The sequence below is a fragment of the Trachemys scripta genome, chromosome 5 (assembly GCF_013100865.1).
Source record: "Trachemys scripta elegans isolate TJP31775 chromosome 5, CAS_Tse_1.0, whole genome shotgun sequence".
Classification (NCBI taxonomy): Eukaryota; Metazoa; Chordata; order Testudines; family Emydidae; genus Trachemys; species Trachemys scripta.
This window is the reverse complement of record NC_048302.1, coordinates 58,073,295-58,101,137: the sequence shown is the minus strand read 5'-3', so window position 1 is coordinate 58,101,137 and position 27,843 is coordinate 58,073,295. Positions and strand designations below refer to the sequence as shown.

The 27,843-nt window shown below is 42.0% G+C and overlaps 1 protein-coding gene across 2 annotated transcripts in view; it reads right to left on the bottom strand.

Moving 5' to 3' along the window:
* FHDC1 (FH2 domain containing 1) overlaps positions 1–27,843 on the bottom strand; it is a 50,615-nt gene that overhangs the window by 22,452 nt on the left and 320 nt on the right. Inside the window, exons 1-4 of one of the 2 annotated variants that reach the window (XM_034772682.1) lie at positions 25,885–26,070; positions 20,342–20,969; positions 9,266–9,327; positions 6,799–6,901 (exon numbers count right to left, since the gene is read on the bottom strand). In XM_034772682.1, coding sequence (XP_034628573.1) covers positions 6,799–6,901; positions 9,266–9,327; positions 20,342–20,824 — 648 coding nt within the window. In that variant the 5' untranslated portion in view covers positions 20,825–20,969; positions 25,885–26,070. Of the gene's footprint in view, positions 1–6,798; positions 6,902–9,265; positions 9,328–20,341; positions 20,970–25,884; positions 26,071–27,843 lie in introns of those variants that run through there. The other variant, XM_034772681.1, reaches the window with a different exon arrangement.

Sequence of the window (27,843 nt, the reverse complement as noted above, 5' to 3'; positions counted from 1 at the left end):
AAAAATGAGGCCCTGTTCCCACAGTGCTTACTGCTAGAACAAACAATGACACATGGGAAAGCAGCTGAAGTGCAAGGAATGGAGACACCACATGTGAAATGCCCCTCCCCTTACCTGTGCAATATAGCAAGGACATAAGAAAAGGAGACAAAGGGTGCAGTCAAAAGAAGACTACAGCTGATTTAAGGGGCAAACAAGGATGTAGGAGGAGATGAAAAATATAAAGGAGGGGCAGAGCCACACACAGCATTGAAGGAAAGGAAGAGGAGACTGAATTTTATGTAGAAATTGAGAAGGTATTTAAAGGGAGTGGTGCAAGCAGAGAGAAGTTTTCCAGTAATCTAGGCGAGAGATTATTAGTGTTTTTAAGACAAAGAACTAGCAAACAACTGATTTTTAGGCATTGTAAGGAAGGATTAACAGGATGTGTTGATAAACCTGGGCAAGCATGCGTGTGGTGAGTTGATGAATCGGCTAGACTATCCAAAATTTGTACTTGCAATATATATAGAAAATAATGTGGCATGGTGGCTGCTAACAATTGTGTTCCGTGGACTCCCTTAACCCTTACCAATTTGGGCCTGTTGAGCCGTGTGGTGGTATGCATCAAAAGCAACTAGAAGATTCCCCCTGGTTTGATCAGGATGCCAAGGAAAAGTAACTGTCAGCCATTTTAATGGGATATAGGCCCAGCTGCGTTGCTCGAATCTTTTTTTAAAAAGGGAGTGAGTTGGGGAGGCTCTTATGTATCAGAGATTGCTAGCATGGAAAACCAGCACATTTCCTCGATAAATACGCAGAAGGCTGACCTGACAAGAAGTGGGCTGGGGAAGGAGGAAGCGACAAATACAGATATGTCTTTCTTCTCCAGTGTTGAGAGATATGGTAGGGTGGTAAATGATTTATCACAGGAAGACCTGTGGTTGGCATCTAATGATTTGGTGGTGGTGGTGGGTTTGTTTGTTTTTGTTTTTGTTTTCTTTAATTTAATTTATTTATTTTAACTATCTAGAAAAAAATTACACTTGTTTTTTGCACCAGACTTTCAGACCATTTTCTGTGGATGCTGGTAACCCTGGTAATAAATCCTCAGTACTCCACAGAGAAAAGCTTGTGGTTTTAAACAGCAAATTTGAGAAATTTCACTGGCTGGAAGCTTTGTCTGACCTTGATGTTGTCAATTTTGCAAATCACACATTTGAAAATGTTCAAACAATTTCTGTTTGACAAAATCCTTCACAACAGTGCCAGTATTTTAATAATGCCTATATTCATAGTTTCACAAAAAACACTGAACAAAAATGCCATTTATACACAATTCTAACAGCTCGGTTACCAACTAAAATGTTCTTAGTGTTAACACCCTTTTAATGCATGTAAATAAAGTTATCACAGTACAATTACAGTGGGGAAGGCACAAAACATTTTGAAGACAACAAAATAAATCCTCTCTCTTTGTTTTGTTTTAATTATCTAGCCTTATTTTTAAAAGTTAAAAAAGTTGTTCCATCTCAAAAAAACCCCACAGAAAGGTGGAATAACCATCAGTGGGAGGTCAGTGGGGGAGGGACAAATTGTTAAGATATAAAACTTGCAGCATAAATCAAGCTGGTGAGTAGGGAAACACTGAGGTAATCAGGCTATTTATCAACACTTTCTAGGACACTGATAAGATTACAGCATAAATCAAGTGTTTACAATTTACCAGCAGTCGTGTGAATAAAGGTTGAGGGTCAAACTGAAAAGAGCATGAGAATTCAAAGCTGAGCCCTTCACAGCTGTGACAAGGAATGCATTTTCAGTGCAAGGTTTCAGAGTAGCAGCCGTGTTAGTCACTATATCATGGAAACTGCAGAAAATCTCTTAAATCACAGCTGATTGGGTGGGAAAAAAAGACTGTTCAGGACACACCTGAGGATGGCTCCTCAACCCAACACACAAGACAAATCAAGAGAGTGCCCACAAAGAGGTCTACAAGCATCCCAGGTCCACATCAGAAACTCTAAGGTGTTCGGCAAGGGACAGGCAGAAAACAGGATGGTGTATTGTCTTCCTGGAACCAAGATGTGACTGCAAGATTAGGTAGGCTTCTGAAGTCAGTGCACAAAGATCCACTGGCATGGTGCATGTTGGTATTAATGACACTGTTTCAGATGATACCTCAAAGATTACAGACCACTTCAGAGAAGATAGAAGAGTACTGAGGGGGAGGAATGTGATCTTTCCTGTCCCACAAGCAAAGGAAGAGAGAAAGCAGAAGATTCTGGAACTGCACCACTGACTAGATAAGTGGTTGAAAGGAAGAGGGTTTTGATTTCGTGGAACGAGTCAACCTTCTCAGGAGAGGGAGCTGTGCAAATCTGGATGACCTCCATCTCAAGAGAAGGGGAATCAATCTTTAGGGGACAGGCTGGAGTGTATTTATATTTAACAAGAGAAGCAGATGAAAAAAGGAATAAATGAACATTCATTTGATACAAAATAAATCCAGGCACCAAGGGATGTGAAAAGAAGAAATTATTTAAATTGCCTATGTACCAATTATAGGAGTCTGGGTAATAAGAGGAATTGCAATTGCTCATTTATAAGCATAAATTTAACTTAATGGGTATTATTGAAATCGGCTGGGAAGAGTCACATGACTGCAATGTTAAAATCATTGGTTATAACTGCTTTAAATAGGATTGAAAGGGAAAAGGGGGAGCGGAGAGGGTACTCTGGCACCCTGTCAAAAATAGAGTCACTGACCACTTGAAAGCAAATTACTTTGAATGCTTATGGACCAACCTTCTAACAGATAAGGCACAAGATATGATACTTGCTGGTGCCTGCTACAGACCACCAAGTCACACTAAAGTACAGGACCACCAGCGCCTTAAGCATTTACATGTAGGGGTAGGACAAAAAGCTACATTATCGTAGGGAACTTATATCTGAGTGACCTATGTGAGAGGTCTCATGCTGCCAAGACTAAAATGTGCTTGGAATTTATAAATATTATAAATAACAGTTTCCTAACTCAAATAGTGTGGCATCCTACATTGGAGAATTCTGCATTAGACCTAATCTTGACAGATGAAGAGGAATTGATCATAAAAATAAAGAAGTTTGTGTTGGCTTAGGTACAAGTGATGATGACTTGATTACATTTATTGTGTGTAAGCAAAACAACTCCAAACCAGTAATATATGTGATGAAATTGGAGTTGCTCTGTAATAATATATGAATACTGTGTGTTGACCTGGTTACTGGGATGCTTACTGTATGAACACATGGGTGTAGTTTAATAGGGGGCTATAAAGGAAAAAAAACAAACAGGAAGGGGAAGAACAATAGTTCAAGATAAACCACTTTTCAGCAAACATGTGAGAAACGATGCCAGAACCAGAAAAGGCCTGGGAACCAGAAGATCCAAAGAATGATAGTAGTTAAGAGAGAGAGAGACAAGAAAGAAGGAGGGGGAAACGAAACTAAGATGCAGGTGACTACTGGGGTGCCTGAAATTAGGCCTGTCTAGTTGACCTCAGAAGATGGTCAGACTTTAGGTAAGATAAACCTGTGTAGACTATTGTTTTAAAATCTCTCTCTAAATGCTTTTTTCCTATTACAATGACTGTTTTGTCACTATAAACACCACTAGTCACAAACTCCTGAAAGGAAGAATACAGGTGCCAAACCCAGTCAGACCTGCTGGGTAAACATGATTGATAGACTGGGCCGTGGGTACCCTGTTTAAGGCCATGTCTACATTACGGGGACTAAACCGACATAGCTACAGTGCCATAGCCATGCCACATAACCCAGTAGTGTAGACACAGCTGACGCTAATGCAAGGGGTTTTTCCATTGGTGTAGGAACACCACCTTCTTGAGCTAGGTTGGCAGAAGCATTCTTCCATCAGCCTAGCTACTACTACACTGGGGGTTAAACTGAAATAGCTGCAGTGTTCGGAGTGGTGGATTTTTCACACCCCTGAGTGATGTGGCTATGTCTATCTAAATTTTAAGCACAGACCAGTCCTAAAGTAGGAGAAACCACCCAGGATGGGTAAATCCACAAGGCCTGACACCTGAAGAAGTGGCACACAACAAGACCCCCAAAGAGGATGCAGCTAGCACTGCAACTGTGACAGTGCTTGGTGCTTTAAAAATATCAGTTTCACAAAGCTGAAAACAATTATGACCCAAATCACCTGGGAGAAAATTTAAACAGTGAATCTGAAAAGGACTGGGAAGTCATGAATAATCAGCAGAACATGAACTCCCAGCACAATGCTGTGACCAAAGGGCTAGTGCAATCCTTGGAAGTATAAACAGAGGACTATCAAGTACAACGATTACCCCACCTCTGTATGTGCCCCTGTGTCCAGTTCTGGTATCTACACTTCAAGAAGGATATTAGAGAGGGTTCAGAGAAGAGACATGAGAATGATTCAAGGATTGGAAATCATGCCTTATAGTAAAAACCTCAAGTTGCTCAATCTATTCATCAGAAAAGGGCAAGGGGTGACTTGATCATAATCTGTAAGTACCTACACAGGAACAGAAATGAGATAATAGAGGGCTCCTGAATCTAGCAGACAAAATGTATAACAAGAACTAATGGCTGGATCTTGACTAAACAAACTCAGCCTAGAAATAAAGTGCAAATTTTTAACCATTGGAACAACTTATCCAAGGATGTGGGAGATTCTTTATCACATGAAGTATTCTTAAATGGAGATTGGATGTTTTTCTGAAAGATATACTCTAGTTAAACCACAGCTACTGGACTTTAAGTAGGAATTCATACAGGGAAATTCTATGGCCAGTGTGATGTAGGAGGTCAGACTAGATCATCATAATGGTCCCTTGTGGCCTTTAGGTCTCATAATTTAATCAGTTTTCTACTGCTGCCTAACTACATGCCAGTCTTCTTTCTCCAGAGATCAACTACAGCCTTCCCATCCTGACAGCCCCATACTAACTACTTTGCTACAGGACATGCAAGCTGTACATTCACTACCCACAGCAGCTTGACTGGGGGTGACGTTCAGCTGTTTCACATAAGGTCAACTGAACTCTCACGGTATCAGAAGCCATGCTCTAGTTATAGAGAATTGTTAGACAGGTCAGGATTTCACTACTGTAAGTTTTCCACTGCATGGAACTCAGAAAACTAGGTAGGAGTTCCAGCTGATTTAGGATTGAAGTGCGTGAAATTATAATCAGAGCACACAATTAATTTAGAGAGTCATGCCTATCTGAAAGTTTACCTACTCTTGCCACAAGTAACATCCAAGATCTATAGCTGAAAGATTGTCAGTTTATTTTGTGCATTGACTACAAATGAATTGAGGTTATGATTCAAGTTTCCCGTTATATATAGTTACTCCACCATTTTCCACTTTATGTGGGTTTTTCCACACGCACATAAAGCCATATAAAATTGGAAGGGAAAGGGGATGGTTTCAGGAACAATTTCAGTACCCAAAACTACTTTGAACTCCACCTCTAAAATTAACTAGCTACATTTCAAGTTGACAGCGTGCCTTTATATACAAACCCCTCTAACTTCAACTTTAGATTACATATTCCCTATCAAAGTTATAGACCTTACCACTATACATGTTATTTGTGCACATGAAAAAGTAAGTAGCCTGGGTTAAGGGTGTGTGTTTGAGTACAATTAACTAGAGATGTGTGGTGGTGGTGGTTATATGTTTGAAATGAAAGCAAGTTTCTTGCTGAGCAAGTTGTTGTCAGTGAGCATTTGAATATTAGGATACTCAAGTGGTATGGCATATGAGTTAAGGTTAGCCTGAATGTTAACTGTCAATTTCCTGGTTTTTAAAAATTGCTTTTAGAGAGCTTGTGTGACAGTCGACTTAAGTTTATCAAACAAATTGGCACATTTAGGATTGTGGATCACTAAGGCAGCACAGAAAAAAACAGCACTCTAAGGCTACGTCTACACTACCGCGGTAAGTCAACCTACGCTACACAACTCCAGCTACATGAATAATGTAGCTGGAGTTGACGTACCTTAAGTTGAGTTACCGCAGGGTCTACACCACAGAGGGTCGACAGGAGAAACCTTAATCTTCTCGTCTGGGGTAGAGTACAGGGGTCAACTGGAGAGCAATCTGCTGTCGATTTGGCAGGTCTTCACTAGACCCGCTAAATTGACTGCTGGTTGATTGATCTCAGAGTGTCGATCCAGGCTGTAGTGCAGATGTAGCCTAAATAAAGATACTGGGCAACTGTGTTTGGTTCCTACTGTAGAACCTCTGCACCTGCTGGAAAAGCATTGAGCAGTAATTTACAAATTGCATCTAATAAAATGCATCTAAAAAACAAAGCCACCTTATCAGTGCCTTAATTAACAACTGCCAACAAATAAACAGTTAAACTACTTAGTAGGCAGGGAATGACTAAGACTATGTCCTTGGTATCTCAAGAAAGTATGTTGTCATCCTACAGCCAAATATTCACACTTAATGGTCTTTCATCCATAGATCTCCAGAGTTTTGATGCCCCTTTTAGAGAGAAAATAAGAGCTACACCTCTACCCCGATAGAACGCTGTCCTCAGGAGCCAAAAAAATTTTACTGTGTTATAGGTGAAACCGCATTATATTGAACTTGCTTTGATCCGCAAGAGTGTGCAGCCCCCCCGCCCGAGCACTGCTTTACCGCGTTAGATCCGAATTCATGTTATATCGGGTCACGTTATATCAGGGTAGAGGTGTATTCTGTAGAATCCCAGGCAACAGCAGCTCTGCCACAAAAACAGCCACTAAATAAAACTGCTTACTTACCTCCTCTGCTTCTGGCAATAATTTAAGGAATTCACGCAGTGTCTCAGGCCCATAGGGATCACTTTTTCCTTGATTAATATCTTCAATTATGGACTGAGCAGGCCTTGAATACACAATTAATCAATTGCATTTCAAATGCTTGAGTAACAGCAGTTACACACTGGAGAAAAAACACACCTCTGCTATGCACAAAGATTGTAATTAGTCATGCATCAGTACCCACAATAGTGTTATTCTAAAGCAACATTCAGCAATGCCTCTACTGAAGAACAATTTTCTAATCAGTGCATAAAAGGCTCGACACCACCAGCTTACTCTTAAAAAGTTCCTTCGTCTCATAAGAACAACTATACCGGGTCAGACCAATGGCCCATCTAGCCCAATATCCTGTGTATTCTGACAGCGGCCAATGCCAGATGCTTCAGAGGGAATGAACAGAACAGGGCAATTACTGAGTCATACATTCCTATCGTCCATTCCCAGCATCTGACAGTCACAGGCTTACGGACACCTAGAGCACAGGGTTGCATCCCTGGCATCTTGTCTAATAGCCATTGAAGGACCTATCCTCCATTAACTTATCTAATTCTGTTTTGAACCCAGTTATGCTTTTGGCCTTCACAATATCCACTGGCAACGAGTTCCATGGTATGACTGTGCATTGTGTGAGGAGATACTTCATTTTGTTTTAAACCTGCTGTCTATGAATTTCATAGGGTGACCCCTGATGCTTGTGTTATGGGAAGGGGGAAATAATGCTTCATTATTCACTTTCTCCACACCATTCATGGTTTTTATAGACCTCTATCATATCCCCCAACCCCAGTCATATCTTTTCTAAACTGAACAGTCCCAGTCATTTTAATCTCTCCTCATAGGGAAACTGTTCCATATCCCTAATCATTTTTGTTGCCCTTCTCTACACCTTTTCCAATTCTAATATATCTTTTTACTATGGTGTGACCAGAACTGCATGCAAGATTCAAGGTGTAGACATACCATGGCTTTATATAGTGTCATTATTATATTTACCATCTTATTATCTATCCATTTCCTAGTGGATCCAAACACTGTTAGCTTTTTTGATTGCCGCTGCACATTGAGCAGTTGTTTTCAGAGACTATCCATGATGACTCCAAGTTCTCTCTTTCTCGAATGATAACAGCTAATTTGGACCCCGTCATTTTGTATATATGGTTCGGATTATGTTTTTCAATGTGCATTTCTTTGCCTTTATCAACACTGTATTTCATCTGCCATTTTGTTGCCCAGTCACCCAGCTTTGTGAGATCCCTTCGTAACTTTTTGCAATCAGCTTTGGTGTTAATTATCTTGAGTAATTTTGTATCAATCTGCAAACTTTGCCACATCCCGGTTTATCCCTTTTTCCAGATCACTTATTAATATTTTTGACAGCATTAGTCCCAGTACAGATCCTTGGGGGGAACCCCACTATTTACCTCTCTCCATTCTGAAAACTGACCATTAATTCTTATGCTTTGTTTCCTGTCTTTTAACCAGTTACTGATCCCTGAGAGGGCTCACCCTCTTATCCCATGAATGCTCAGTTTTCTGTAGAGTCCTTGGTGAGGGACCTTTTCAAAAGCTTTCTGAAAGTCTAAGTTCATTGTATCCAATGGATTACGCTTATCCACCTGTTTGGTAAGGCATGATTTCCCTTTACAAAAGCCATGTTGACACTTTCCTAGCATATTAGGTTCATCTATGTGTCTAATAATTCTGTTCTTTAATATAGTTTCAACCAGTTTGCCTGGTACTGAAGTTAGGTTTACTGGCCTGTACTGTAATTGCCAGGATCTCCTCTAGAACCATTTTTAAAAATTGGTGTTCCATTAGCTACCTATTAGTCATCTGGTACCAGGGACTGATTTAAGTGATAGGTTACATATCACAGTTAGTAGTTCTGCAATTTCATATTTGAATTCCTTCAGAAGTGCTAGGTGAATACCATCTGGTCCTGGTGACTTATTACTGTTTAATTTATAAGTTTGATTCCTCTAGCACCACTTCAATATGGGACAATTCCTCAGATTTGTCACATAAAAGGAATGGCTCAGGTGTGGGAATCTCCCCCACATCCTCTCTCACCCCATTCCATTCTTTCTTCATAAAGAGAGAAAACCAAATGAAGAGCATCTCACATTGAATTACATGAGAATTTATAGCTTTCTATTACTGGATATGAAACTTCAGCTCAACTGGCAAGGCAACACTCAAACTGAGCTCATAAGTACACAAGATTTAAGTAAAATTGGCACTCAAACACGTTTTTGTTTAAACTACGAACTGAAGTTATTTGACAATTTTGTGCAGAACCTAAACTAAATTAAAGAAACATTGCCTTTCCCATTCCATCATGTGTCTTCTTTATTTCCTATAATACTTATTGTGTAGCCATTTCACTTGAAGCTCAAGTTAATTAATTGTATGAAAAAGGAAATCTTACTTTTTGAATTGTTTGAGAAATATCCCAATATTCATACTTCTTTTTGAATCCAAGATGGAAATCTGAGAGAGAGAAAGCAAGAGACATGACTCCAGTAATACCTGTCTGGAAAACCTTAAAATACAGATACTCTTCCTTAAATTGCTATAAAAAGAATCATTATATGCAACTTTCTGTACAAAAGAGTTGTCACCAAAACACAAGTCAAATGAATGGCTAGATCTGGGTATCATTCATTAGTGAGCAGAAAAGGAGTGATCTATTATATTAAACTAGTCTTTAACAGGAAACAATGCAGCCCACCCACAATAGCCTTGGCTTGCAGAACAGATGTGAAAACCACAGCATGTTAGTGAGAGAATTAAGACAAATTATAATTCACCATATAACAAGCTAGATTTTATCATAGAAATGTAGGGTTGAAAGGAACCTAAAGAGATCATCTAGTCCATCCCTGTGCTGAGGCAGAAACAAATATAGTTAATAGCATCCCTGGCAGGTATATGTCTAACAGTTCTTAAAAACTTTCAGTGATGGGGCGTCCACAATCTACTTTGATAACCTATTCCAATACTAAAAAGTTTTTCCTAAAATGTAACCTACATCTCTCTTGCTGAGATTAAGCCAATTACTTCTTGTCCTACCTTCAGTGGACATGGAGAACAACTGATCCCTGTCCTCTTTCCGACGGCCCTTTGCATATCTGAAGTCATATCAGGTCACCACTCAGTCTTCTTTTCTCAAGGCCTTCTCTACACTAGGATATCAGGTCGGTATAACTACATCATTCAGGGGTATGAAAAATCCACACCCCTGAGCGACACAGTTAAACTGATCTAACCCCGGAGTAGATAGGGCTAAGTCGATGGGAGAATTCTCCCGTTCATCCAGCTACCACCCCTCAGAGAGGTGGATTACCTACGCTGATGGGAGAAGCCCTCCCATCAGCATAGATAATGTCTTCACTGAAGCACTACAGTGGTACAGCTGCACCGCTGTAGCATTTTAAGTGTAGACAAGCCTCAGATTAAACACAGACAGTTTTTTTTTTTTAAACCTTTCCTCAATATGTCAGGTTTTCTAAACCTTTTATCATTTTTGTTGCTCTCCTTTGTACTCTCTCCAATTTGCCCACATCTTCCTTAAAGCATGGCACCCAATACTGGACACAGTACTCCAGCACTAGGTAGAGTGGAATCAGTTATTTCATATCATATCCATACATTAATGCTGCTCATTTGGACACAGGCTAGAACAAAGGTTTGAAGTTCCATGACCTCCAGGGACATACTAATGAACTATGCATTTCAAAGTATTATTTTTATTCAGGGGTAACTTATCAAATACCACGACCACTATAGTATAAGAAACTAAAGAAGAGTCAATACACAGTATTGATTTAATTCATATGAATGAACGTCACGCTGATTAAATCAGTGGCTCTCAAACTTTTTTACTGATGACCCCTTTCACATAGCAAGCCTCTGAGTGTGACCCCCCCTTATAAATTAAAAACCATTTTTTATATATTTAACACCATTATAAATGCTGGAGGCAAAGTGGGGTTTGGGGTGGAGGTTGACAGCTCACGACCCCCCATGTAATAACCTCGCGACCCCCTGAGGGGTCCCGAGCCCCAGTTTGAGAACCCCTGAATTAAATGGAATAATTTTAAATCAGTTAATCAATTTGACATCAGTATTAGATATAGGTAATGCTCAAGTTTTCAGTTTATCTGGATGCAGTACCCCATGACATTAATTTGGTTTCAGCGGCTTTCTTAGTACGGATATGTTAGGATGGAAGACCAGTGAAGTGTGAAGTATGTTTACCAAGGAATGCCGCTACTCGGCCAGCGATTACATGGTCACCAAAAGTTTTGGCAATATAAGATTGCCAATGGCTGACAGACTGAACATCCAGCCGGATTATGTTAAGAACCTAGCTAGAGAGCAATGTAATTCTGGAAACCAACCAAAAAAGAAGTGTACTTTTTTTCTCCTCCTAAATTTTTAAAGTTCTTTCTAATCAAAAGAATGAGTCAGGTTTTTTTAATACCAAAAAATTGCACCAAGTCCTAATGGAACACAGCTAGGAATCTGAAAAGTTAGCAATTATCTTAGTGAATGATATCACCTCATTTCATTAAAGTTGAAATTTTACCACTGCAAATTTTGTGATAACAGCCATAAGAAACAGTCAGGAGATTTACTAGCACAGGGAAATTGTTTCATGTCAACACTGTCACAAACTCCAAATACACAGATGTACAGGACTCCAATGGCCTCACACTGTGTTTGACAGTTTCACAGATATCTTATACTCAGCAACAGTGTCAGAAAAAAAAAAAAGAAGAAGAAGAAAAAGAAGAAGAAGAACTAACATCATTTGCAATGGGAACATCAGGAAAAAGTACCAAATATGTGAAGTTCTGAAGCCAGCTGGTGAAAATAAAAATGCAGATGTAGTTAGTATGCTTCCAGCATACTCCTAGACAATACTGCATATCCAAGGCAATCTCATTTGCCAAATTACAAAAAAAAAAAAAAAAAAAAGTAGATTTGAATATTTTCCAGAACTTTGACATTCCCTCGCTTCTTGATTCAAAATTCATTAAAAGTCTGAAAGAATGTGATACAGATTTAGTTGGGAATTGGTCCTGCTTTGAGCAGGGGGTTGGAATAGATGACCTCCTGAGGTCCCTTCCAACCCTGATATTCTATGATTCTATGATTCAGAGTTTATTATTTTTTTTAAATTAGATTATTCCTAGCCTGAATTCCTACCAGTCTAGCAAATGTAAACAGTGGGGTAAACCTCAGTCTCTCTCCTCTAATCATGGCAGCTGAAAGGCCCACACAGTTCAATAAGTGAAAGCCCCAGCACCTAGTACAGGTTAAACTATCATTCCCCAGTGCATTATCTAATCTCCTTTCAAATGTTTCACTGAAGGTACCCCTCAATGACCTTTTAGATTGCAGTTCTATTCTCCAATTGATCAGCTCACTTCTAATCTAAGTAGACTGAATCCTTTAAATAGACTGAATCCTGTAACAGTCTCATTCAGTCCTTATAGCTTATTCAATAATTTGTTCAGATCTAAGATCCCTTTCTCCATTTGTGTAAGTTACACAAGTTCTTAACCTTCTCAGATCTTACGTGCTACTCTTCGTATTCTTTTTAGTTGGAGTATTTAACTGTCCACAATTCTGTACAGTTAGACAGTATGCAGTGGGCCAAATCCTTGCTGTTAAGTCAATATAGTCTCATTGACTTCATGACACTACACAGATTTACATCAGAAAATCTGGCTCAGTGCATCAGGGAAATTGGTGAACCAATCTAATTGTTTTTATTCTTTTCCTTAAAGAGAACATATATAACTACTAATTCGGTATCAGCACAGTACAAAGTTACTGCTATGACCACAAGCTAGGTACAAAATCAAAATTCAACAAATCATCAGTACTCAGATTTTCTTATAGGGCTTAGTACATTAGCTCTCATTGCTCTGAATATGATTTTACACTCATTGTTCAATTTTTCAATTAAAACTTTTGACCAAGATTTTCGTAAGCAACTTGTAATTTTGGGTACCTCACTATTCGTATGTTCACCTTAAGACCCTTTAAAGGGGGCTTCTTTTCTGAAAAATCCTTGTGCCTCAAATTGGGCACACACCACACAAAAATTGCTCTTCACTTTAAAACACTGGCCCTTAACTCTGTGTACATGGAGCTAATATAACTTCTATTTTTACATACATTTCATCACACTAAACCTTGTTCTGCATTCCTAACATCCATCCTTCTCCCCATTGGAGTTTTCCTTTGGTTTTCTTCTTGCCCAAGGGCATAGAATAATAGGATCATAGAAATGTAAGGCTGGAAGAGACCTTGAGGTCAACCAGTCCAGCCCCCTGCACTTCAGCATCGTGGCATGCTTTCATATGAGGCTGCCTCTTGTTATTCCTCAAACATTACTTCAAGTTCTTCTGGAGTCTGCCTCAATCTTCTCTTTGTGTCAGACCTCCAGTATTGGTATCATCTGCAAAGTCTGGTCAACACAACATATGCCAATTCCTCCACATCATTTATAAAGTTACTAAAATAATGCCAGTTCCGGTGCTGACCACTACTAACAACATTTGATACATCATCTCAATTGGAGAATTTTTTGTGGATTGTAACCATCCCCTTCACCAAAGCAGATCTCACATGATTTCTAATGACCTTTTCTAGACAAGTCTCAGGGCTTCTTCTCCACCCTCATCTTCCTTGACTCTTTTGCCTCAAATCCCTCCTCAAAACTCATTTTGCTGGTGAAGCCCATTAACACTCATCACCAGTATCAAGGCAAACCCCAAGAGAACATACCTCCTTGCAGATCAAGCATAATCCAGATTGATCTCTAGCTAGGTTCTTAACATAATCCAGCTGGATGTTCAGTCTGTCAGCCATTGGCAATCTTATATTGCCAGAACTTTTGGTGACCATGTGATCGCTGGCTGAGTAGCAGCATTCCTTGGTAAATACGTTTCACAATTCACTGATCTTCCATCCTAACATATCCGTACCAAGAAAGCCACTGAAACCAAATTAGAACTGATGGAGGCAACTGCTAGACTATGACTATCCTCATTGCTGCTCTTGTTCTGCCACTTAATATGAAACATCTGATGAAGATGGCAAGATTAAAAAATTCACTCCAGTGCTCTTCAGCCTGCCTCAGCACCCACATTTCACTGTGGTACAAAAGAGTTGGAATAACTGGTTCTATATAACCACAGCTTCAAAGCAAGCTTGATGTGGCAATGTCTCCAAACATCACTGAAGGGACTGGAACATGGAGGTGGCTGATGCTACACAAGCGTCCACATCTTTCAAACATCCTCCAGCACTGTCGGTGATGCTTCCCAAGTATTTGACAGTCGCCACCTGCTCAATGTCCCATTTGAACAGGTTAATACAGAGTTCATCATAAACTGGAGCTGGAAGCTGCTTGATGGTAATGGCCAAGAACTTGCTTTTATCCTGATTAATAAATGGACCAATGCACACTGTTTCATGCCTGCCCAACTATCAGCTGCAGTGATTCACCAAACTAAGCCAACAAGGCACTGTATGGGCATCTTTGAGATCTTGAAGCAAAATGGTGTTCAGCTCAGTGCCATCAACCACTACCGTTGCAAGCTTATTAGTCAACCAACCAATGCCAATATTGAATAATGATGGTAACAGAATGGAGCCTTGCCAAACTCCCGTAGAACTGGAACACATGCCACATATCTGCCACTGACTTGAACACAGATTTCTATCAGTGACAGTATCTTCCCTGGGATTCCGTGTCACTTCATCAGACCCCACAAATGTGCTCAATGCACTAAATCGATGGCCTGATGAAAATCTATAAAAGTGCTGGACATGGCTTATTAAATTCAGCCTCTTCTCAAAAATCTGTCTCAAAAGTAAAGATCAGGTGAAAAGTGGAACCACCAGGTTTAAAGCCACACTGAGTATCCCAGCCTTTGCCAGGAAGCACATAAGTGATTTAAGACATTAGCATGGAAGTGAAGACTTTCCCTGGGACCAACAACAGCATAATCTCTCTACAGTTACTACACTTGGCCTTACTGCCTCTTTGAACAGAAGCGAGTACACCATCCTCCTTCTAGCTGTTGGGGAGATATTAGTGCACCAGATGGTCTGAAAAAGTCTATGCAGCTACATACAACAGTACCCTCACCTGTGTTCAGCAACTCAGGACTGAGGTTACAAAACCCTGGGGCCTTCCCAGGTGTCAGCTTACAGGCTGCAATCTTCTTGGTTGAAAGAAGGCAGCTCTACTTCCTGCCCCCACTTCAAGCAGAAGAGGGACAGTAGGTGGCAGACAATTAAGGAGCATCTTGAAATGGTCTTCCCAGTAATAAAACTGATCTTGTAGATTCTTGTTTCTGCTGCCATACAAATTCTTTACTGAACAGGCTGATGCCACCTACCACCACAGACACTGCAAAGTTTAATAAAAGCTGCAGAAATCCTGCCTACCCTGTACCACACTAGCAACCTCAAATCAACCACCAGGATTCCTTATCTTTCTTACGCAATGACTTGATGACAGTCCAAAGTCAAACCCATTCAGATTTTGCTTTTGCCGTCAATAAATGTGTCTTTAAAGACACAAATTGTAGCCTCACTTTTTCCTGAAGTCCAACTGCTGGATTGTTTTCTCACTGAGCCACGGTTGACGTTCAAAGGACTGAGGCTCCAGCACCAACCTGGCAGTGACCAGCACCAATGACTTGAAACAACACCATTCCTCACCAGATAACAAGGAGAGACTTCAGTCTATATTGTTTCCATGACCAGGAGCAGTTTGGAATAGAAGCTGACCAATAGCTCAGTTCCAATAAAATCTTTCGGTTGAATCTGACTAATTTCAGACAGTTAACTGTGTGGCAAAGTCAGAAACTAATGGTCAGTGTCTAGTTCAGCACCTCTGTATACTTTTCATCAATGACTGTTGACTAACAACTATCATTAATGAGGACATGATTGCTAAGAGTCCTAGTCAAATCATCTGGGCTGTAACAGGTCTACTTGTGAGTCTGGTGGCAGAAGAGAGTCAGTGATCACTAGGTCAGTGGCAACTGCAAGTTCCAGCCATCACTTCGGGTTCTCCTGCTTGATATCAAGATGCCTGAGTATATTTGCCCAGGTGTCAGTCTTTCCTGCCTGTGCTTTAAAGCCACCCAGGGTCATGATGATGTCTTTTCTCAGGGTTCCATTAAGGACTATCTACTGCTGCTGGTAGAAGTCAACTGCATCTGCACTGTTGGCCAACCTGAACATGATGGTACAATGCCAACAGCTGGTATGGAATCAGACTTTGATGAGTCACAGATTAATCACCCACCAAGCCTGTAATACTCATCGGCACTGGGAGAAAGTATAGCGGCCGCTCTGCTGGAGCAACCCACCAATGTGGCCTTAAAACAGAAACATAGTCCTCGACTTTCTTTTCTTCACTTGCTAGCTAGTACACTTCAGATATCAATGTCTAGGCTTTTCAGTTACTTAAGGAGGACAGCTTTAGCTGTTTTGGTCAACGTTTGGCTGTTCCAGACACCAAATTTTACATTTGCTGCCAGCAAATGGCCCTTGCAAGGTTTAATTGGCATTTACACCTCAGCATCCAAGGCAAACTCTTAGCAATTTCAGCTACAAGGACAATTGGCCAGATTGTCACAAGTTGTCAGCTTCAGTAGAAACATCCTCACAGTGTGAACATTACAGACCTTGGCATCAATACCAGGTTTACAATGGTGCCAATGGCCACACTGCGAAGGGACCCATTATGGACTCCTCTAACCTATCCACACGGCTGGGTCTAGCCCATCATGCTGGGCAGTCCAGTGCCCAGGCCTTGCTGCGTGAGGGACTCCCAGCCAGCATGTCCCTCTCGTCTGGGCTCCATCACTTGGGCTGGGCAGGGCTGCTGGCCCCGGGGCTGGTGGGCACAGCCAGATGGGCTCTTGGGGGTTATGTTCCAGGGATCTGCCGCGCTCCCCAGTGCAGCTCCAAGTAGTCTCTGATGCCCGCCTAGGACCGGTACAGAAGCCAGGTCAGTCTCAGCCAGTGTGAGGAGCTCAGCCAGGCCCCGCCAAACAAGTGGGTCCTGATGGAGCCTGGCTAGGGCAGGCCCTGCACCCACTCTGGCCTGGCTGATTGCACCGCTCCGGAGGGACCAAAACAATCCCCACCCTAGGACTGGCCCTGGCTGCGCTACCAACTCAGCCCAGCAGACAAGGTCACCTCCCAGCAGGGCCACTGAGTGTGGCTAGGTGGTAGAGTGCAGGGGAGTGGGTCTCTGGGAGGTCTGGCGGGGGGTGCTGGGCAATGGAGGGTGGGAGAGGTTTCTGTGTTTTGGGGCACTGGACATAGGAGATCCTGGGGGGACACTGTGCAGTTGTGGTGTGGGGACTGGGGGGGGGGGGGGGGCCCTGGGCAAGGGGGGTAGCAGGCGGGGCACCGCAGTTGTGGTGGGGGGATCTCTGGACATAGCAGGTCTGGTGGAGTCCTGGGCATAGAGATCTGTGGGGGAGTCTCCAGGCATAAGGGGTTAGGGGGCACTAGGTGAGGAGATGATGTGGCACGGCATAGGCCCACCGCTGAGAGGAAGGAGCACTCTGGCAGCACAGGGCCAGGAGGGCCAGTGTGAGTCTGGCAGCTGCCAGTTTGTAAACAGTGCCCTCGCACTGGGCGGGGTGGAATGGGGCTACCCCCGCCGCACTGTGCCCCAATGCTCCCATCCAGCCCCTCACTCTGGGGACCAACACCCCCACCCTCCGCACCATATCCCATTGCCCCCTTGGGAGCCCACAAATATCTTTGGCGCGGGCCCACAAAAGGTTTATTCGGCCCTACTTGGCATCCACACCAATAAAAAAAGCTATCATTCATCCATCATTTAAAAAAAAAAACACACACACACACACACACACACACACACACCATTTTCCGCGTATTTGGAATATAAACACCTAAAAAACAGATTTCATCTTGTATCATGGACAGAGCCAAGATTTTTTTCCTGCACTAAATAATACTGTATTCTTACAATATTTTATTTATATAAGACCTGCAACTCCCATTAATGTTAAAAAGAGCTGCAAGTCCTCAGCATCTCAGAGGAGATGGAGAAGATTAGGATGACCAGATGTCCCGATTTTATAGGGATAGACCCAATTTTTGGGTCTTTTTCTTATATAGGCTCCTATTACCCCCCACCCCCTTTCCTGATTTTTCACATTTGCTGTCTGGTCCCCCTAGAGAAGATCAAAAAAATACTCAAAACACCACATAAGCAGCTACATACCACCTCTAAACCAAAACAATTCCATTAATGGCTGCAGTGTTCTCATTTCAAAGAAAATCTCACATATCAACACTTTGCTCAATTGGAATATCTCCTAGGGGCACCATGTTTGTTATTATATTAATGAAAGCTATGAAGTTTTGGTAGATATTTTAGAAATCATGTTATCTGATGCTCATTATCCCATCATTCTTGATACTTAATAAGCAGAGATTCATTATTCTACTCTTTGCTTGATGTAAAAATTACTCATGGAAGTCTTTAAAGAGTAGCACTATATTTGCTTTTTTTTTTAGTTTCCTTTTTCTAATATCTGCACATTTGTTTGTTTAAACTTTATTTTGACACCCCCTTTTCAAGTCTACTGAATTTACAAATGTCTGATGTTTTAAATCAGTTCCAACACCTTTTTATTTTCTCACTAAAGTTTGATACAAAGCAGTTAAATTTCCAGCAGTCTCTCTTATTTGGTGCTTGAATTAATATTGGTTCCGTTCTTTGGTCCTTTATGCATATTTAACATTTCCTCTCTGTAAATTCCCTTTGCCTACCAGTACTAACATTTGCATTTTTACTTCCAGTTTTGCAAATATTTAATAGAAACACTTCCAAGCTGTTTATTCCAAAAAACATAGGTTGTTTGTAAGAGTTTTTAAAAAAAAAAAGCAAGAACAAAATAGAAATACTACTGAGTGGTTCATTGGAAAGTTTTTGACTCTAAAGATTCCCTTAGAGTTGAAGTAAATGCTTTGCTCTCCCCCACCCCACACGACCCCCAAACCAGATTTCCTGTTGCACCAGAAAATGAAACTAGTCTATGTCTATTGCCCAATATTAAGAAGGTAAACTTGATAAATAAATGGAGAACAACTTAAACTAGATCTAAAATTAGTAACAGATGCAGTGAGCAAGTCTACACTACTGTGCTATGTTGGTACAGCTGCGCCACAGTAGCACATCTGGTGAAGACACACTATGCCAACAGGAGAGCACTCACCCGTCGGCATAATTGCTCCACCTCCATGAGAGGTGGAAACTATGTTGGCAGGAAAGTGTCTCCCGCTGACATAAAGCAGTGTCCACATCACGCTAAGTCGATGTAATTTACATCGCTCAGAGGGGTGTCATTTTCACACCCAGAGCAACGTAAGTTACATCGACGTAAGCGGTAGCGTAGACCAGCCCTAAGAAAAACATTTGTTGTTTCACTCATATACTTACGCGTTCTCCCCTACATTATCTCCAAACAGTCACATTAAGAACAAAGTTTTATCTCTTTACAGGGCCGTCCTTACCCTTATGCAAAGTACACAGCTGCGTAGGGCACGGGAAATTTGGGGCACCACATTTCCTGGTGCCCTGCGCAGCTGCGTGCTGCTCCAGCCCCTGCCCCACCTCTTCCTCATGGCTCCCGCCCCTGCTCTGCCCCTGCAGCAGGGCCAGGCCTGCACTCACCAGAGGTAGGAAGTGCAGCGACCCGGCCCCAGCCGTGCTGCCGGTGAGTGCTGGGGGGCAAGTTCCCCTGCCCCCCAAGCCAGCCCCTCTCCTCTCTGGCCCCCCTCCCCACACACACACCCCGCGGGGGGCTGCGTAGAGCCTCAGAATAGCTAGGGACGGCCCTGTCTTTTTACATTTGTGTTAGGATGATTCTTTTATCCTCCTTCAAGATACAACGTCATTTACTTTTGCCCCTCAGAGCTACTACTAATGGAACGCTGCCTACTAGATCCCTTTAACAACTCCTTGAAGTCTGTGCTTTCAAAAGTAGCAACTGAAGAGGAAGACAATGACATGGTGCAGTTATGCATATAAAATAATGCATGTAAATTACTGTATTTGTACTCGTCATGTACGCCATGCCCAGGAATGAAGATTTATCAGGGGCTAGCCAGACAGAATCTACAGTAATCACTGGAGACACATTCTTTCTTCCTCAAATACAATATTTTTTGCCGGTGATCAAATTAAGAGACTTCATTGAGATAACTTAAAATAACAGAGCCAGCCTTTCACGAACAAGTATCTTTAAATAAAAGCATAAATCTAACAGTTTATGCTCTGCAAGTTTTTGGGTAAAGTGATAAGAAAACATATGGTGAATAGCAGCTGGTCAGATTTCACACCAGTTTCTAAGACATTACGGTGAATGAGAGAGAGACAGAAAAACACAACAATGTAGGGCTACTTCTGAATTCTTACCTCTTCTTTAGTATCTTTAAAGGATGATTTTGAAGTTCGCCTTCTAGGACCCTGAGGGTTGGTTTCCTCTTGCTGCCCAAAAAGCTCCTCAATTGTTTTTGTGTCAATCTGGAACTGCTGCCGTCTTGCAGCAATAGTCCAGATATTTGTTTTACCGCGGACTTGCTCTTCAGGAATTGTTTTCCAGAAGAAACTCCGCATCCGTTTTTTTTTGCTGTGGGGGCCATGCCCATTTATAAACTGTGTTGGAGCAGGTGGGGTTGGTCCTGGAGGAGGAGGAGGTGGTGGTGGCGGCGGGGGCACCCCGGGTGGTGGAGGTGTAAAACCAGCACCTGTGACTGAACATGGTGGAGACAATGGCGGGGCAGGAGAAGGTGGTGGCACTTGTTCTGTTGTCGTATCTTCAATCATTAATCCAGTTGCAACTGAAATAGCCCCATTTTCCTTATCATTGACCAAGGAGAGACAATTCATAACATGCATTTTAGTCTCTCCTATGAGGAGAGACTTACTTCCCTGGGTCTCCTTGAAACATTGAACAGTGCAGTAGCAATTTGTGTCAGACACTTTCAAACTCTAATCTGCCAGCAGTGAAAACAATGCAGGAGCCCTGAACCATCTTCACAACCTACAACAAAAGACACAATGGTTCAATTCAGATCAAAGAGACTGGATTTTTCCCTGGTACAAGTAGCAACGTATTAGTGGGAAATATACAAAATTAAATGTAAAACAATCATTAGTCATTTTAAGTTTTAATCTAGATGGAAGATTTTCTGAAAAACAAAGTTCTCTAAGGCCTAATTTTGTAAAATGTATGTACATCCACAATAAAATGTCAACTAATTATAGGGAATTACATTTAAATAAAATTAAAAACTTTAAATTTAAAGCATTGAGTGCCTCTGGGGAGACCAGAGGTTACTGAAATATCTATTCTGGATTCAATATAATTTTTAAAGAAAGAATATTTATCCCAAGCCATTTCAACAAACGGAACACATTCCAACTATTCATTTTAGATTTAAAATACCATTATACAGATTTTAACATGCAGAGTTAGAATGTACTTATAAATTGGCAAAAGCTCTGCTTGAAGCTTTTTAAATGGCTTCCCCTTCATCAGTGAATCAAGACAATGAATCATCCCAAATTGTTCAACTATGTAGCATATGGCTTTTTTGCCCTAATATTTTTCATGCAGTTTTCATTAATAAAGTGTACGGAGTCCCAAAACTCTGGATTCTTAATAAAACTTTGCAATATTTATGGTTACTGACCATAAACATGCATCTTCAAAAAGCCCAGCATCTACATTTTGTCATTAATGGTCATGTTACAATACATTTAACAAAATGTACACAACAGAAGAGAGACTGCAGTTTTATTAGGATGTGTCTTTATAATTCACTCAGATATCTAGATTACTGTAGCTACCTCAATAAGCACGTCTCACTACAGATAGAAAAAAGGTGGGGGAATATAAATTGGAATCATAAATTATATACCCTAAGCTCTATGCACATGCGAAGCTGCAAATATTTACTTAAGAAAACTTATATGTCTAGATGAGATAATCTGATCACTCAACAGGAGTTTTCAAAGTTATTGTGACAACTGCATTATTTTTTTATGTTGCCACTGTGGCGGAGCAGATGGTGATGTCAGTGGCAGCAATTTTAAAGCTAGTTAGTTTTTTTTAAAGGCGCAATTTAAAAGTTTGTCAGGTCACTCATATTAATGAACAGATTTACACTTTTTAAATATTTTCCCTGAGAACACATCAAACTAAAAAGTTTCAAAAACAAGGCCCAACTAAGAATGCTATTGTTTAATCTCTTTATTTGTTTACTGGAGGATGTGATTAAACAGCATTGTAATCCGAGATAGATACTACCAAATTGAGTGGTATTGCACAGGCAAGTTAGATAGAGACTGAAGAAGGAGTACCAGGCAAAGAATGGCAATAGGAAATCTAATGAAGTTACAGCAATGCACTTGGGCAAGAATACTACAAACAAAAGTTTGTTGATTAATTAGCCTTATCTACTTGGCATTATTCCTCCCATTTGACAGAACGTATACATAATTAACAGCAATTCCGATCATTTAATATTTTGGAACAAAAAATACTGGCGGGGTGGGGGAGGAAAAAGAGACACCTTCACCGCTGCCAGATATGAACCATTATAGCATACATGCACAGAGAAAAAAAGTTAGAGACAAGCCATGGGGCAGATCTTCTGCTGATGTAACTTGACATAACTCCATTAGCTTCAGTAGGAAGTGATAAGACATCAGTCAATTTCACCTGTGCTCTTCAGAATCTTGTGGGCAGCAGCAAACCAGACATTTACTTCAAATTTACTAGTCATATTCATTTCACTCTCTTGAGTAGTGAAAGTACTAATGAGTGTGGGGAACTCAGAAAATACAGGCTCTGAAGCGTTAAGGAGGATACTTTGATGGAGGAAGGAAAAGAGAGAAAAAAAGATGCAAGAAAGAGGTGCTTGAAATTTAAGTCAGCTATCTTCTATATAAAGACTGATAAAATGAATACATCAAGGTTTGTCTCAACTCTCAGAGTGATACACAAGAAGTGCAAGTTTCTAATAAATTCAGATGCATTAGGAAGAACTGGATCAAATCCTAATCAAACAGTACGGGATATGCTAATTCATCAATGTCTCAACGTTAACCACACAAGAGTAGAACTTCAGATACATTAAAGCAGTGGTTCTCAATCTTTCCAGATTACTGTACCCATTTCAGGAGTCTAAGGCCCAAGTCTCGCCACCCGGGACTGAAGCATGTAACTTAGCTTTGCGGTGGGCCTCCCAGTGGCTCTGCTTGCCACCCCTTAACACCGACCCTGCACTTGTGATGCCTCTAAACCTGTCTCATGACCCATCTTGGAGTCACAACCCCCAGGTTGAGAAACACTTATCTAGATGAGCTGATATATCCCCTGGAGGACCTCTGTGTACCCCTGGTTGAGAACCACTGGATTAAAGTATTGCGGGAGGGAAAAGAGTTCAGCATGCAACTTCTAGCTGTTGAGTAAAGCCTTTAGATTTCTTAAAACTTGAGATATTTGATTTTTATATATTACTTATATTTAAGCTAACTTTAATTTTTGGATACTCATAATGATATAAAAAACTGAATATCTATTATGTATTCATTAACAGCTCAAAACAGTCTTGGACATTAGAATCTGTTCTATTGAGACAGGAAATGTTGGCAAAAACAGAGCAAAGACTGACCTATCTGAAGAGTGCCATGGGGCTTTTAACTTCCTTTTAGAGCACTACTAGAAGTCAGAAAGAAGGCACATAGTTTCCTGTAGGTGAAATATTAAAGTCATACAGATTGCACTACTAATTAGCACTAAGTTTCATCATTGGGCAAAGCCCTTGAATACACAGCTTTCTGTCCCAAAGTAGAATTCTATCAAAAGCACTACATCTCCCCAAATGTTTTGGTCATTTCTAGAGATGGGACTTATGCTAGAGGCCCCAGAGAAATACCCCCATGCCCCAACTTTTGAAGGGTTTGAGTTTTGTATCCAAATGTTGAGGCTTGTACCCTATTCTAATCAATTGAATAGCTATACATAATCCCAAATGAAGCCTCTATTCCCCAGACTGGCAGGAGTGTTGCAACAGCTGTTACACTCTTTACAGATGAGTATAGGAGATGGATGGTCCAAAAAGGAAGTGAATCATACATTCTATTGCCTTTCCTTGGGGAAATTAACAGGGAACAAAAGTGTCTCCTCTCCACTTCTGTAAGATTAAGCCCATAAGTAGAAGAGGGGGAAAAGCCCGGGGAGTAATGGTAAACCTAATAATAGAGACCATTTTAAACCCACCACTACTGCATGCTGCTTTGGATGATGGCAATAGTGATAAACTTAATTTTTCCCATAACCGCGATGGAGGGGGAAAAAGAAGTCTGGAATGAATGTGTGAAAGGAAAACTACAAAAAACACACAAGCATTCAGCTATTGTTTTCCCACAGATAAGCACAGTCAAGTAGAGGAGGTCACCTGCCCTTAACAGAAGCATGAAGTACCCTAGTTACTAGCCTGAGATACAGAGGAATGTCAAAATTCCTCTCTCAAAGAATCAGTTTGTGGATGCACCATAATACTAGCCACTAATTTGGGTGGGTGGGGGAAGAGAAACTAGCAGACTGGGACTCTGTCTGCACAGCTTATTGATAGCAGCAGGTGTCCCCTTGCCCCTGTAGGAAGTAGAGGGAAGGACATTGGGGGGCGGGGGGGAAACACAGCAATTCCGACTCATAACTAGAGGGCAATTCCCACTCCTAAAATGCACTGGGAGCAGGATAGTGCCCTAAACACTTAATTTGATAAAATTGAACTGGAGTTGACATTTTAGAAGGAAGGATAGAAGGGGAGAAGACGTGAGATCAACACTTAAAGACTTCCAACATTATAATCTGCATCTTTGCACATTTGTTACATCTAAATAGTCTGAGCAGCAAAACAGTTTTAAAGTGATGTCTTTAGTACATGTTTAAGAATGTTCATATTGAAATTGCTGTACACATATTGAATAATATCAGATCTGCAGATCATATTTTTCAAAGGAAAAGGAACACCAATATTTTAATTCAATAGAGCATTTTATTTTTGTCTCACTTATAATTTTATTGTACAGAATTTCACCTATAACCATTCTTCAAAGATGAAGAGCAATAAAGAGCTTTTCTCCAGTTCAGAAGACAAGCATTCTAAAAAATGTTGTTTCCCAAACACAGTAACTGCTGTTTTGAAAGAGACGCAAAATATTATATTTGCATACACAAATTAACAAGTGAAATGTTCAGTGTACAAAGTGATTTTTAGAATTCATATTTGTTCCCTTTAGTCCATACCTCCTGTTCTCTACCAAATGTATTTCTCTGTAAGATATCTCCCAAACTCACACTAAAACAGCACTGCCTTTGAGTGCTCACACACCACAATCCTCACCACAATACTTAGATGTCTGGATCTCAACAATAGCTATACAAAGAAGTAAATGGAGCAACTAGTTGCTAACCACAGTTACAGCAACAGAAAACACTGGCATGTATAGCTAGAAATCTAATCTGTCAAAATGTGGGTTGTAAACGAAGAAAGGCTCATATTAATCACAACAGCTTAAAAGATGACCATTGAATACATCCTGAGAAAATTCTCATATGAAACATATCCCTTAAAAGTATGACTGAAAAAGACAAAGCCACTTTTAGTTCAGTGCACAAGTAAAACAGACAATGAAGATTAGTGACTGTGTGGCCCATGGCCACCGGACAATATAAAGATATTTTAGCTTTAAAAGCTAGCCTTTTGATTCCAAGGATACTTTTAGATGGTGGTAAAAGACAGAGTGTTAATATTTTATTTCTGATTGGGAATAATAAGCCAAAAAGGTTTATCCTCTATGCAGATAAAAAGGCATGTGTGTGTGTACACACAGAGCTGACTCAAGAGGACCACCCAAGGGGCAGTAAAAAATGGGTTACTTACAGGTTGGTCTTTAACTGAAGGTCGAACTACGTGGTCCTGGAAACCTCGGGACACTTTAGGTTTGGCTTTGGAGGTAGGCTGTTTGCCCGGCTAGATTCTGTCCTGTGCACACACTTATACGGGAAATAGCAGTGACTTGATTCAGCTAATTACAGCGAAGCCAGCAAGTGTATCCCGTCGGGTGATTCTTCCTCCCCCTCCCTGGTCAGCTGCAGCCCAGAGAGGAAAGGGTCAACCCCCCCTTCCTTACCTCATTCTCCCAGCCTCTGCTGGCTGCTCTGGGCGGATCCTGAGAGGCAATTAAAGAAACCCTACTGAGAGCCCAAGTTTGCTGAGTGTGTTCAGTCCTGGAGCTAGGGTGAGGTAGTGCGGGCTGCAGCGCGGAAAGGCGGTTCCCTCCCTCCCCCCAGGGAGATGCTGCCTGCGCTCCCCTCCACAACAAGGGCTGCAGCTGGAAGAAAACCCAGCGGCCAGCAGCTGTGTCCTTCCCCACCCCCAGCGAGCGCCCTCTCCTGGCAACCCTCCCCCCCCCGACCTACGTTCCTGCCCGGCTCAAGGCACCTCTCCTCTTGCCCCAGCCGCCCCGCATCCAGGGATCCCAGCCTTGCTCTCACCTCTCGCAGCCACCCTTCCCACCAGCGGGAGCTGGGGCAGCTCTGCGCTCTCCCACCGCGTGCGCAAGTAGCTAGACGCCGTGGGCCGGGTGCAGCACGGCCGCCTGCCCCTCTTCCCGCACGGCCCGCGGCTGCACCTGGCCGGGGGCGGAAAGCCCCGCCGTGTCTATGCCAATCCCTCCCTATTGTTTCCCCATTCCGCCCAGAGGCGACAGGGGGCGCTGCAAGCCGGGGTCCCAGGCTCCTCGGGGCACCCTGCGCAGCCAGGGCGGGGCTGTCTCTCCATGCCCTAAGCTGACCTCAGTCCCCAGAGCCCCCGCAGCAGCAGCAGGGATTCCCCTTCCCAGCCACCGCTTCTCTCCCCTGCAGGCTCGCGCAATGCACTGGCTCCTAGGCTGCGACTCAGCCCGTCCCATCACTCCCGGGAGGAGAAAGACTCGCAACCATGGCTGCGGCTCAGCAGACGACAGCATTTCCAGCATCAATCACCGAGGGGGGAGTGAAGAGAAACACACCCGTGTGAAAGCTCGAACAGATCACGACGCAATCAGGGGCCCATCAATACGTGTCTTGGTCTGCAGCTGAGGGGGGAGGGCTGTACCCGCCTCCCATCTCTTCAACTTCAGGGGACTCACAGTGGCGCATAATTGCAGATGAAGCCCTGACGACTAAGATCACCCTCCACAATGCAAGGGTGCAGCATGGACCTGCCTTTACTTTTAATGTCCTTTCCCCCTCTGAAGTTGAAGATACTGAGTAGGGAGTTAAGCAAGCAGTAAATATACGATCCTGTGTGAGGAGCCAGAGAAAAGCAGCATTTCAGACTCCAGTAAAGTCACAGGTGCTGGCTTGAAGTGGTTTCCATCATATGCAGGGTTTACAGTTTGCTTCAATGGCTCTCAGCACCCCCACTGTACAAATTGTTCCAGCGCCCCTGCACAGTGGTGCAAATATTTGATTTTTTTTAAATGGTGGGGCCTTTGAAAAAGACAGAACCAGCATCTACCTTAAAATGAGATTGTTCCTCTTCTTTCCAGGGAGAAAAATCGATTTTAATTTGCAGTAGAAGGAAGGGGGGGTTTTATGGCTGTGTTATTACTTCTTTTTAATCCTGCGGGAACAGAAGCGAGGTCTCACTGCTCCTGAGCCCAACCCCTACACTTCATCACCCAGCCAGGCGCGAGCACTCCCAGGAAAGCCCCAGTAGCTCAGGTCCAGATGATCTGGTTTCTGAGCTAATGCACAGACCGGCCGGAATGCTGGGCAAAGCCGCAGCGAAAAAAAATGAAGAATTCAAACAGACCTGCGATACGGTCCTAACCTCGCTCTGCAAAAGCGCGGAAGA